The 14792-nt window shown below is 36.6% G+C and overlaps 1 protein-coding gene across 1 annotated transcript in view; it reads right to left on the bottom strand.

The window, feature by feature from the left end:
• The window catches only part of Ccser1 (coiled-coil serine rich protein 1), a 1089958-nt gene that overhangs the window by 578436 nt on the left and 496730 nt on the right, over nt 1-14792 (bottom strand). Inside the window, exon 8 of the mRNA XM_021190473.2 lies at nt 1219-1302. Within this exon, the coding sequence (XP_021046132.1) occupies nt 1219-1302 (84 nt within the window). The remainder of the gene's footprint in view (nt 1-1218; nt 1303-14792) is intronic.

Here is a 14792-nt window from a genome sequence, read left to right as displayed (position 1 = left end):
TTTGGGTCACTCATGAGGAAGTGATTTAAAGGGTCACAGCAATAGGAAATGATAACAAATGACCTTGAAGAATAAGTTAAACATACATATACACTTTTGTATTATGTAATAGATACTATCTGTACTATTAATATTCTGCCGATATTTTAAATGGGCTAGTTCTCATAGTACAGGAAATGCACCTCTTGACTGTGAATGGTCCTCTATTTTTAAGTAGTAAGTTAGAAGCTTATGAAGCCATATGCACATGATTGGAGCTGCCAATCCCTATTCTCTATAAGGGTCAAGGGTCAGTAAAAGACTGCCAGCTGTTTAGATCCGTAAAATGTTCTATGAACATGGCATGGTGCTGGCATGGGAGGGAATAGTACTCAGAAGCATATCGGTCTGTGACTCAGTTATGCCATTAAACTGTAACACCCCAACACTGATATAGTCAACTGTTAAATCGTCTTTCAATATGTATTTAACTGCTACTTATTTTGTAACACTGATAATGTTTCAAGAGTGTTTTCTACAGTATTATATTTACTTTGCTAGTATCTTAAGAATACTTGATGGGTTAACATTCTTGCTTTAACTTATATCTTATGATTCTATGATTTTTACTTACATCCAGAGTACTAATACTAATTTTAAACTGCTTCTCCTAAATTAAAACATCTAGAAAAGCAATGCCCATTGTTCTTCATCGTAGCAAACATACTATTATGTACTAAACCTTTGATTCCTAATATGTCTTTATAACAACCTCATCACCAAAATAAACTATAGATATTTTGTATTTTGTGAGAGTTGTGCATTAATAGAAAACCTACAATAGATTGACAAAAAGCTGTATTTTGTGATTGTGAAAATAAATGTAAAACCTGTTTAGTTTGCAAGAATAATAAATGCCTTCTTTTATATTGTAAAGTTTTTTCTCTATGTATTTCATTGTGGATGGAAATCACACAGTGTACAAAATGTAATGTGGCCTTAGCCTTTATGACTATAGATACAACTGAAAGATTTTATCATTTTCTAGAAGTATGTAGGATTATCATACATGTAAAACACCATTTCTTTTCTTTATGTCACCAAAGAACTACAGCTTTCAGTAAATTGACAGTCATATTAAATCACTCATCAGATATAAATAATAGTATCAGTCTCAATAGATAAAGGTTTATAGCAAATAATCCTGAAAGTAAGTAACTCCTTCAGTCAATCACTTACCAGCTCTGCCTGAAGCTGAGAAATAAGCTCATCCCTGTCCTTCAGTTGTAGCCTCAGCATCGAGCATTCATCTCTCGTTATATCCTACAAAACACCAAAGAGAAAGGAGAATCTGCTTAGATCTCTCACTTTGCTTTTCACAAAAAAAGTCAATTTCACACAGGGAAATAATTGCACGTGACTAATGACACTCAGTTTTATCTATGGTGTGATATTCCCTTTCATAGTTCAAAATTGAAAAAGAATAGAAAAGCCTATGTTACTGTTACTATACTGCATACATCATGTGTATTTCTCCATATACATTTTAAAACAAGTTAAGTTTTCCTTTTTGTGTTTGTCAACATTGAGGTGCTTTAGAAGAAGCAGGGACATTATTATTATTATTTCTGTCATCTTTTCTGGGTGCACACAATTGATGTAATAGTATTAATTATACTCTACAAGAGTTACTTTTGTTCTCTTGCTATAATTTAATGTTAACTCTTAAATCACAGCCATGCTACACTCTCATCATCAGTGATGGGTCTAGGATAATTCACTAGTCCCTTTCACTAGGATTCACTGCAGTTTTGATATTCTCAATGTGAAAGCACATTCAGGTTCTATGTTCATATCCAGGGTACCTGTAATTTTGTGTTAGCACTTTACAGATACAACCACACATTACAAATTCTCTTTTCAAAATTTGTAATCACAAATACACCTTATAGCTGATCAGAATCTCAGCACTGTCTGTGGATAGGCCAGCTTCCCATTCATTCAGAATTCTTTCCCAGACCTCTACTCATCATCCCCATCGTCCTAAGAGGACACATTTCAGCACTCCTAGTATCTACTCACTAAACCAAACTTAATACCCATTCTCTATTCTTTGCTTACTTAGTATTTCTGACTTGATTGTGTCTAAGATGCACATGGTGGTTTGAATACAAATAGGCTTTATAGGCCCACGGGGTGTGGAACAATTAGGACTTGTGGATTTGTAATACATGTGGCATTGCTAGAAGAAGTGTATTTCAGTCACTTTTACTGCCTGTGGATCCAGACATAGAACTCTCAGCTCCTTCTCCAGCACTGTGCCTCTGCATAATGTGCTGCAGGCGGAACTTTTTCTGGTGAAGGCTGAACAAGGCACTGATCTATGCGTGTCACAAAATATAATTAGGAGTCATTTTATCGCTAAATTTTTTTCTTCAGTATTATTTTGTTTTATCCTAGGTCCATGGAGTATACAGTTTCAGATACCTCATCATTGAAATAGTGACTGATATGTGTTCTATCTCATGGAGTAGGCTTTGAGTCAAATCAGATATTGGTTGATTACTCCCACACACTTTTTGCCACCATTATCCTAGAATATCTTGCAGGTAGAACACCATTGTCAATATTTACTGGCTTCATGTTTACATTTCTCTTTTGATAGCATTTAGACTACTGTCCTGTAACAAAGATGCTGCAACATAGAGGAGGAGGGTCTACGTAGGCACCAGCTCAACTATTCCCTGTTTAGTTAGTTGTGTAGGTATTGACTTCAGTAATATGGCATTTCTGTAAGTTTGTGGAGAAACTGATAGTATTGGCAATAGCCTAGGTTTTTTTGGAATTTCCCCTAGGGCCCATTGGCCAAGAACCCATTTAGATATAACACAGTCCAAGTACTGGAAACTTTATGTGGTGAGAGATAGTCAGTTGTGACGGTGTTCCCTCCATCCTTTGGAGGTTTAATTTAGATCAGTTTTATATGTATATATAAATTTTAGGAAGTTTCTACTGTTTTACTTTTGTCTTTCTCACAGAAAATCAGACCCTCTATCACAGCATACTGAATTCTTTGATGCCATCTGCATATTTGAGAATAATTCAAGGTTTTGATTTCCAGCCACCTTAAAAATGCTTCTTCAAATTAAAGTGAAATATAACAAACACATTTATTGTTGGACTTTTCTCCTTTCTACTCATCAACACCCTTGTCACTCAGAATATATACTATTATATGACAAATCTTGAAAGTTACTTCTTATTCACTACTTACTGAACTATTAGATGACATGTTCTGCATCAGCATCTAAACCATATGTCATCTCATGTGAGACCTCAAACGTGAACTTGTTTCCCACCCTCCTTGGGCTTTCCATTTGCTTCAGTGCTTCATTGTATAGTTAGCTCATTAGTATGTCATTACCAGCAAGCATAGTATTTGATACTTATGCCGGCGTGGTGGCACACTCCTTTAATCCCAGCACTCGGGAGGCAGAAGCAGGTGGATTTCTGAGTTCGAGGCCAGCCTGGTCTACAGAGTGAGTTCCAGGACAGCCAGGGCTATACAGAGAAACCCTGTCATGAAAAAACCAAAAATGAAACAAACAAACAAACAAACAAAAAAGTATTTGACACTTATAAAATGCTTAATTCATGTTTCCTTCTTATAAAGATGGAAAACAAACACAATATACATTAGGTGTATACCCATTTCCTCTTACTTCACATCTCACCTAATAAGAAAATATCTCAGGGACAGCATGAAATGGGATTTTGTTATTCTCTGATGCATTTTACTTTCTCTACAGTGAGAAATACTATACAATGCTAATTTATTCATAGGCCTTGATTTTTCTGATGACAACTATTAATAGTTTTCTTTTAATTACTGTGATGTACACTGGCAACTTGGAGAAGAAAAGGTTTATTCCAATTACATTTTACAGTCTATCAGCAAGGAAAGCCAAGCAGGATCCTAAATGTTAAAACTGAAACAGACCCATGGAGGAATGCTGCCTGCTGTCTTGCTCCACATGGCCTCCTCAATTTGCTTTCTTATAAATGCCAGGACCTCCTACCCAGGTTTATCAACACCGACAATGGGCTGAGCCACCTCACATTCATCATTAATATACACAATACACCATCAACATCCCTACAAGCAAGTCTGCTAGAGTCATTCCTCAGATTATGTCCCCACTTCCTAGGTGACTCTAGGTTGTACCAAGTTAACACACCTGACCAGTATAGCCATGTTAACTAGTATAGCCATATTACCTAGTATAGCCATGTCAAGTAGAGATGCTGTGATCCTCTAGGTCTCCCACACATTCAGGTTTCATAGACAGTTTATCCTCATTCATTTTAAAATTACTTCTACACAGCACTCTCAGGAGCAGGAAGCTCAAGTTGTTTCACATTACAGTGGGAAATTTAATAACACTCAGGAGCAGGTAAAGCAGTAATCATGATTTTTTACAGTCAAATAGATCAAAGGTCAAATACTTGACACCAGATCCCAGATCATGTAAATAGTTATGTATTTCTGTACTTACTAGTTAACATATTTTAACTCTCTGGAAGTCCCTGTGGGTGTTGAAAATCACACTAGGCTAGAAACTCTCTGTTGTCAAACACTGTATTATTACTACTTACCCTTATCAAACTTCTATACTATTACCTCTAAAGGAAGTTAAGACTCCGCAGGAAATAATAAACCATCACATTTTCTCTTCTGGGACTAAATATTGAGGTGAATTTAAGCATGCTAAAGGTTTAGAAGAGAAGAGGAAAGGTTAGCTGAGAAGAAGCAGAAAAGTAAAGACTGGCGAGAACAGCACAGCCACATTTCACACTGACCATTCACCAATTAGCTACTACTATCTGAACTCTGTAAGCGTATGATATCTACTGTGGCCAGCAGGTTGACTCTTGGTCAGTCAGTGGTGGAGAGTGCCTAGAGCAGAACTAGAGCCCAGCCAACACTCTCTGAGTTTAGTTTTTGTTTCAGACTATCTAGTCTATAACAAACTAGTCTAAAACTATCTAGTCTGAAACCCTGGATATCACTGCAAGCCCACTAGATGCTAATGAAATAACAGTTAAATGGTATCAACTGACCAAAGGCCTTGCAGTTCACAGAAAGTCTTCTGGAATTCAGCAGGTTTCTTTTCATGTATTTTTTCTTGTTTTTTCTTTTGTTTTATTAGATATTTTCTTTATTTACACTTCAAATGTTATCCCCTTTCCTAGTTTCCTCTGAAAACCCCTTATCCTTCCTCTCTCTCTCTCTGCTCCCCAACCCACCCACTCCTGCTTCCTAGCCCTGACATTCCCCTATACTGGGGCATAGGACCATCACAAAATCAAGGGTCTCTCCTGCCATTGATGGTCGACTAGGCCATCCTCTGCTACATATGTAGCTAGAGCCACAAGTCCCTCCATGTGTTTTCTTTGATTGGTGGTTTAGTCCCAGGGAGCTCTGGGGGTACTGGTTAGTTCATATTGTTGTTATCCCTATACGGCTTCAAAGCCCTTCAGCTCCTTAGGTCCTTTCTCTAACTCCTTCATTGGGGACCCTGTGCTCATTCCAATGGATGAATGTGAGCATCCACATCTGTATTAGCCAGGCACTGGCAGGGCCTCTCAGGAGACAGATATGTCAGGGTCCTGCCAGCAAAATCTTGTTGGCATCTGCAATAGTGTCTGGGTTTGGTGGTTGTTTATGGGATGGATCCCCAGGTAGGACAGTCTCTGGATGGTCATTCCTTCAGTCTCTGCTCTGAACTTTGTCTCTATAACTACTTCCATGGGCATTTTGTTCCCCTTCTAAGAAGGATCAAAGTACTTTCATGGTGGTGTTCATGATCAACAGTAGCTTTTATGGATTAATTAGCATTTTGTTGATTGGTTATTTTAATATTGTAGCTTTGCCTCTTTTTTGCTTTTTGGAAGTTATAAAGAATTTTGCCTTTTCAAAGATATGTACCTGTCAAAAGGCCCCAGACTTTATTCTGATGGAAATTTCTCAAGATGTTTACAGACTCACATCTTTAAAACTGACAAACATAATGATTGAATTTAGAGGAAAGAGATATATAACATGAGTTCAAAATCATATTGATGTATAGAATGATTGGACTTAATATTCTTAGTTTACTCATAGATATTGAATACAGTGTGGTATCCTTTACTGGCAATATCACCAAGGAAGCCTGGTCTCACACTGCTTGATTCTCCCTAAGGCTTATTGTCTTGCTTGCCCAATTTGAATTATGATGTGAGTGGCACAGCCATGGCTAGATCAAGAAAAGTCTGTTTCCATAGTCATCTCTTAAATCTTCCTCTCATGTTGTATAAAGAATTGAATTGAAAGGCCATCCACAGAATGCCCCACTTGGGGATCTATTGCATATACAGTCACCAAACACAGACTATTGCAGATGCCAAGAAGTGCACAGTGACAGGAACCTGAGATCACTGTTTCTAAGGCTCTGTCAGAGCATGGCAAATACAGAGTCAGATACTCGCAGCCAACCATTGGACTGAATTGAACACTGGGTCCTCAATAGAGGAGTTAGAGAAAGGACTGCAGGAGCAACCAACCAGACCACCCCCCCACACACACACACAGAGGTCCCAGGAACTAAACTACCAATCAAAGAGTACACATCTAGGGACTCATGGCTCTAGCTGAATATTGTAGCAGAGGATGGCCTTGTCAGTATCAATGGGAGGAGAGGCCCTTGGTCTTACAAAGATTATATGCCCAAATATAGGGCAATTCCAGGGCCAGGAAGGAAGAGTGGGTCATTTGGTGAGCAGGGGCAGGGGGATGGGATAGGGGGTTTTCAGGAGGTGGGTGGACCAGAAACGGGGGGGATAACATTTGAAATGTAAATAAAGAAAATAGCCAATAAAAAAAGAATTGAGTAGTTAAGAGTAGATAAATGGAGATGAATAAATTTCTTCCACCAACAGTATGTAAGTTACCAAAGAATAACTTGCATCAATTATGAGCTGTGAGACCTCATTGGTATGCAGCCCCAGCTCAGCTCTGCCTGAGAAACCGAAGCTACAATTGTCCATTGCATCACTCTCTGTCAGCAGTTCTCAACCTGTGGGTTCTCACTGCTTTGTAGGTACTATCAGATATCCTGTATGTCAGATATTTGCATTACAATTCTAATGGCAGTACAATTACAATTATGAAGTAGCAACAAAGATAAGGTTTTTTTTTTTTGCTTGTGAGTCACACAATATGAGGAACTGTATTAAAGGGTCACACTGTCATGAATGTTGAGAACCATTGCTCTAAATGGTTTAATTATAACATTATGAACTAACAAAATTGCATTTTTAGCTGCTAAGTTTTAAGAGCATCTATTAATAATAATAACACTATTATTATTATCATTTTATTATTATAGATTCATACAGTATCCAGACAAAGTCTCAGTAGTCACATTGGAGTTAACATTCATGGTGACTCAGGATTCTACAACAGTACATGCTATTAGTGATTTATTGTTACTATTGTTACTATAGTGACTATTGTGTGACATTGTAGACATGAAAATAAAAATGTAGAAATATCGTAATCAGAATGATGATTAATCCCAACCCTTTTGATAAGGCATGGATATATGTAAATCTAGTCCAGGAGAGGAGTTGGGGATTAAGAGTGGAGGCTATGTTTACAGAGAGAAGATGATCCTAATTCACTGAGTGTTCTTTGATTCTTTTACACAAAACATTACCAAATATAATAAGTCATTATTTTAAATATTATTGTTCTTAATTTGAACAAATGTTCGTCAGATATTACAGTCATGGCAATTTACTATGATATTTATAGGAAATGTTAAGGTTCATAAACAAAATGAAAAACATAATAGAATTGACTTATGTAAAGAAAATAGTATTTATTAATTTTGACACTGAACCTGTTAGTAACTTCATTTTCAAAATGAGTTATATTTGACATAATGACTTTTGCCTGTAAATCAATCCTGAAAACAGTACAGGCTTTTAGAACAATGGTGTATCTGACAGCAATATTGGGATACTGACATTTTTTATCTACAAAAAGGTTCCTTTCGAGATAAATGGAGAATTCTTAGCTATTTTCATCTTCTAAAAGTTCACAGTGCCTTATATTTGTGTGAATGCTCTGTAGTTCATAAATACTTGATGTAGAGTCACTTTTACTTTAGTAATCTTGCTTAACAAGCTATTTCAGAAAACAGTACATTACTAGGATAACGGAGGTGTAGGCACAAAAATTGAAAAGAAAAGACAACTTCAGTATTTACTAAATATGATGAAAACAAAATACTGAGAACCTGAATTGTGTGTACCAGCTTCTCAACGAAACTTATTACACTCCTATTTTTATTTAGCATACATTGAAAAAATGTTAAGATGGTTGTAGGAGATGTAGACTTATTTCTAAAATGTGGTCAATATCTATTTTGAATATAAGTCTTTACATAAACAACAATGAAAATGAAATCATGGAACTTAAAATAATATACTCTAGCTGCTAATTTTCTCTGTTTTTAAGGTAAGTAGAGAGAGAATTTTAACCTGTCATGGTTTATATCAAAATTGCTGCTAAATACTTTTACCACTGTATTCTTTGTTTCATCTAATATTTTTGTAAAGACAAAATTTCAAAGATAAATGTGATATTAGAAGTTCCTAAAGACATCTTAAATTGGCTGTATTTTATGGCAGAAAGAATATGAACAAAGTTTTCAGGAAAACAGTACAAGTTATTAGACATGCCAAGTTAGTTTCTTCTCTTCTAAAAGCCCGTGGGTATCATCAAGGTCAATTTAAAACTATACCAAGACAAGTTTGTGAACCCAGAAGCAATAAGCGTCTCAGCAGATTGCTATCAAGAGGTTCATATTTATTCATATTGTCCTACTGAAACTGCTTAGTAGGAATTCTTGGGGCAGAAAATATCCTCAAGCATCCTGGATTGTCTGACACTATCATTATTTTCTCAGACAAACTGGATTAAGATTTTAAAGTTTAAGCCATGTGAACAGTTGTTTTAATGCCCCTTCCCATGAAGTAGACTAAATGTGGTAAAAAAAAATTAAAACACCATACTAAAGGCTTCTATCTGTTAACAAGTGTGAATTGAATGTCCCAGAAGGTAGGTAGGTCAGTGAAGGAATATGTCCTCTGTAAAAAGCTAAGTGGTTAAACTTTGAGATGACAGAGCATTAACGTGTTTCAGACTATTGCCAAATATAGCCTGGGCTATTTTTGGTCCCTTACAAAGTCATTCACCGCCCACCCACTTAAAATGTTTTTTTTTTTTTTTTTTTTTTTTTTTTTTTTAGAAAACTACTGGCTTCTATCAATCTAAAATATAAGAATGTCATCATCTGAGTCCTATATCTAAGTTTCTCTACTTTGTGAAACTTCCCAGATATCCTTACCATTGCATTTATTAAGTGCCTGAATACATTTGGTAGCTAATAAGATTCCATATAACCATGTGTACAGTAGAACACTGCATTATAGACTACCTGAATATGTTTCCAGGCCACATGTTTCCCACATTTTAAAGAAATGGAATCTTCTTTATTTACATTGTGGCATTAGTAAGAAGTTAAAGGGTACACTGAACATATTTGCTTTTATGGGAAGGAGAAAAAAGTAATTAAAGAATGAAACTTGTCTCTGTTCTTCCAATGAAGCATATATTTCCTGTTTTGTCAAATGCTACCTGGAATGCATGTTGAGACTGCATTTAGAGTCTAGTGAGTTTCCTTCTATAGATTCTAACGAACATCGTTGTTGTTATCTGTCACTCACCTGCAGGGCCTTCACAACCTTTCCAGCATGCAGCCCCACAAGTACCCCTCACTTCTGTCTCAATAACAAACACTGGGCAGCCAGAGCTACCTCTGAGAGATAACAAGCATTCAAATTACCCAATCCATAGGTCTGTGAAACCCCATCATCCTTGCTACAGCAGGCTGATTCCTGCTTCTACTGCCTGGTACCACACTTTCTCAGGAAGACCTTAGCAAATCCCTGTAAGGTAGCCTTTGCTCATTGGAGTGGTAACAGAGTTCTGGGTTTTACCTCTCCGTGTGATGTGTAGGTGTACTATGTTCTGCCATAAAAAGAATCTTTAAGTTTCATTTTTAATAAAAATGCCAGCAGGAGATTGGCTGCACAGTAGTAGCACCTCTATCATCTCCCTGCAAGAGAGCAAAGGCATCTCTCTTGGCTCTTGAACATTTATGTTACCATCAGACGTAAAAACAACCTAAATAAAACTAAAGATACTTTGTGTTCCTGTGTGCGTGTGCGTGTGCGTGTGCGTGTGCGTGTGTGTGTGTGTGTGTGTTGATATTTAAAAAGCACGGGTAAGAGTCATGCCCTTCTGAATTTGTCTATCAATAAAGAAGAATAAAAGCCAGAAAGACTATGCTATTTTAAACAGATCTTAAAATATACGTAGTATCCTGTTCTATGGCATACCGATTTATAAACCTGATGAAAAATACAAAACCAAGCAATGCTTTAGTCGAGTTTCAAAGACTTTTTCATAATTATAGAATTTGGGGGATAACAAACAACCGAAAGTTCATCATTGTGCTGTGCAAAAATTCCAGACACTGTGACACAATTTATCAGTTGGAGAGGTCAGATGATAAACTACACAAAGGCAATGAGCATTAGCCAAAGATACAGATTACAGCCAAACCAAAAAACAGTTCCACAGTGGGAAGGGGAGTAAAGGTCATGCTTTAGTCTTTAGTCTTTTCAGAGACAGTAATGGGCAGCAGCACACACATTAGTACCTTCAAGTGTTCACTACTCATATCTACACATACCAGAAATCTTTTTTTTAAATATGTATGTATTTATTTATTATATGTAAGTGTACACTGTAGCTATCTTCAGACACCCCAGAAGAGGGCATCAGATTTTGTTACAGATGGTTGTGAGCCACCATGTGGTTGCTGGGATTTGAACTCAGGACCTTTGGAAGAGCAGTCGGCGCTCTTAACTGCTGAGCCATCTCACCAGCCCCCAGAAATCTTAAATTTACTTGAGAGTAAATCCTATCATGTACACTATGAATGACTGCTTGTATAGTGGAATGCTGCTGCATACTTTGTACAATGAAGTTGCACAAAACCATAAATTAGTGGTTTAAAGAGATTGCAAGTTAAATTTAGGGTCAGTGAGAAATCTTAAATGATTAGTAATCATTAAAGGATCGATCCTTCATCATCAAGGATAGAAGAAAATCTACAAAAACTCATAGAATACACATGACAGTTCTTAGGCTGGCGGAGAGGACGCATTTGATTCTCTAAGATGATATATGGCAGCTGCTCTACAAGGCTTTGAATAAAGCAGTTACCACTAGCAATCTACAATTTATCAAAATATAACACTAACATTCAAATATATTGCCATCAAGTGTCTGAAATAAAAAGAAAGTGATGATTTAAGAATTATCTACATGTTGAAAGTTCAAAAAAAAAATTGAAGTACCAGTGTATCAACATGGTAAAACAAGTAAGAACCCAGATCTGTAGAGGATAATATCATGACAAATAGAGAATCAGGAGTGCTATATCATACGACATGTTAGGCAGGAAATAAACATAGCAGGAAGGTTTGGGGGGGGGAGTTCGATGAATTTAAACAAAACAGAGGAGTAAATAAGACTGAATTGTTGTTTTGTTGATCACAAGTGTCAGTCACTACTGACATCAACAAAGCACTGCCGGGTGGGAAGAAAATCCATATTACAGATTGCCCTAAAATGTACTGGAAATAAACTAGTGAGCTGCCAATAGCACAATTAGCAACCTGCAAGCTTCCTTCAAGAAATATGTGAATAGCAGACATGAATAACATTAGCTGTCTCGGTGTATATTTGGTTTCCATGACAACTTATACGAAACTAGATATTTACAAAGAAAAGAAATGTAGCTCAGTTCTGAAAGATTTTTAAGAACAAGGTCCCAGCACATTCTATATTTAGATAATTGTCTTGGGACAATGGTAACACATTGTTGGGAGAATGTATAGAAAAATATGGTAAACAAGAAACTAGGGAGGGAAGTCTTTCTTTATACTCAAGTGCTCATGGGAACTAATATACTCCTACCAAACCTGGCCCAGTCATTCAAAGCCTTTAAAGTCTAATTATATTTCACTAGGCTTAATCCAGGTCTTAATACTATGATACAAGGCAATGTGACTTCAGCACATGAATTCCTAGGAAAAAAACATACATAAAGCTGTTAATAAATCTTAGGACTGAGATGGAAACATTCTGCTATTGCTCTGGTGGTGATGGTGCTGGTGATGATTAGGATGAAGCAGAGAAGGAGGGACGGATGGAGAGAGAGATTATTGCTTTTATAAGGAGCATAGTCTATCAACACGTTCGGCTTATAATTTCAAGAACTCTGAGAACATAGAAACTTATCTTCCAGTCTACTGACCTTGTGATACTTTGTGGTATCTTGTTATAGAAATGGTGCAGAACTATATGACAGACACAGACATAATTTCCAATTGTTCCATCTTATAGATGTTGTGTAAGTAGTTGAATTGATATAATACCTAATGTTTAATGACTGCTGGACAAAGGAATAGAAGAAAGAGTGGGAAAGTCATACATAAACTATGATAACCTAACATATGATTCTTCTATTCCCAAAGTTCTCCCAGCATTTTTTGTTAGTTTTAACAGAGAGTGAGAAATTAGATATGGGTGTGCTTGCTAGAATTCATTCTTTTTCTTACTGCAGTCTGTGTATTGTGAGTCACGACTTAATTGCTGTACAGTCATCTACTTTAGACTGCATGTGACTTGTGACTTGATATGTTCCCCTACACCATGCTATGCTAATCATTCACAGGAAATTAAACCTAGCAGTGATATGCTTTATGTATTAATATTATGGTAATAGTATAGAAAAACACATATAGAAAACAAAATATTTGCCCCAGAAGATTTAGCTGCCAAGAATACATATAAAATAAGCTTGGAATAATGATACATTCCAAAAGAAATATTGTAGTATTTAAAAACTGCTCAACAGAGAGCTTCAACTGTATACCTGAATATAATTATTAGAACATATAGTTCAGCCAATTTACTCTCATCTCTTCTGCTTCTCTCTGTCTCTATCATTCCAGAACCTCTTCTAAGTGCCTTCTGGTCTGGCTTTTCTACTGTTTCTGCATCATAAGAACCACAGAGAATGGACAGAACAAAGAACCCTCCCAGCAGAGACCTTGGGGAATAGCAGAGTTAAGGACCATAGGGAGGTGAATACAAGGTAGAGACCACAGGAAGACAGCCAGGAAAAAAGTTTAGAAATAACTTAGTGTAAGTACAATCCACCAATTTCATAAATTCAAACTATGTGCGTTTTTCAATGCATACCCAGCATGCAGGTCATAGAAGTTACATTACTAGAACCAGCAATAAAACCATTGATGTCTTTCATACCCATAAACACTGAAAACTTTATACATTTATGAGAATACAACACATTTTGGAAACTAAACTTAGGAAAACACATATGGCTAAACAGGATGTTATAGTAAATCTAATAAAGCACTAGGATTAGAAAGAAAATGAATGGCAAGTTTTGAAAATTATCAAATTGAGCCAGGCGTAGTGGCGCACGCCTTTAATCCCAGCACTTGGGAGTCAGAGGCAGGCGGATGTCTGAGTTCAAGGACAGCCTGGTCTACAAAGTGAGTTCCAGGACAGCCAGGGCTACACAGAGAAACCCTGTCTTGAAAAACCTAAAAAAACCTAAAAAAAAAAAAAAAAAGAAAATTATCAAATTAACATGCATTTTAAATATCATTGGCAGAGGTTAATTTGTAAAGTAACATTTCATAAAAGTCAAGAGTACCCTATTTCTGTCAACAACTGTCAAGTTATTTGACTTTAAAACAGAAACTGTATTTATAACTCATGAAGTCTTTACTTTGAATTTGTCATTTTGAGAGATTTATACTCTAATGGTATTATATTATTTTGAAAATAACATATTTCTGTTCACACTGACTATGAATTTAGATATGCATCTTGGGCTCCTACTGCTTCTCTGACTGCATCCACCTGTGCAACACCTTGTGTCACAGACGAGTCACAAGATTATAATATAACAAAAATTAAATAATCCTGTATGATACAGGGATGAAGTACCGTAGTCCCAAGGCACCCATTCAGCATGTGCAAGGGCCCAGGTTGTAACCTCCAGTACAGGGAAAAATACAGGCTATGAAGTAAACCAATATTATAGAGAGCTTTCAGTAGGCTGAGGTGAGAATATTACTAAACCATTTGGCAAGCTTTCATGGTGATGTAGTCCCCTCTACACCCACAAGTTCACAAGAACTAACTGGAAATGTAAATGGGAGTTCTCTATTCCCATCATCACATCATAATCTCACTTTCTGGAAAACACTTGCCAGAACAATTACAAAAGCCAATTAGAGAAGTTTGTAAGATGAGCATCTGCATTTTACAACTAGTGTGGTATTTGTGCATTGTAATCACAGTGTGTCATAAACTGTTCTCATGTGGAAAATGCTTTCTTTTTTAAAAATTTTTATTATTATTTTCTTTATTTACATTTCAAATGCTATCCCGAAAGTTTCCTATACCCCCCCCGCACCCCTCCTCCCCTACACACCCACTCCCACTACTTGGCCCAGGCCTTCCCTTGTGCTGGGTCATATAAAGTTTGCAAGACCAAGGGGCCTCTCTTCCCAGTGATGGCCAATTAGGC

This window comes from Mus pahari, chromosome 2 (genome assembly GCF_900095145.1).
Source record: "Mus pahari chromosome 2, PAHARI_EIJ_v1.1, whole genome shotgun sequence".
Classification (NCBI taxonomy): domain Eukaryota; kingdom Metazoa; phylum Chordata; class Mammalia; order Rodentia; family Muridae; genus Mus; species Mus pahari.
This window is presented reverse-complemented; position numbering and strand designations above follow the sequence as displayed.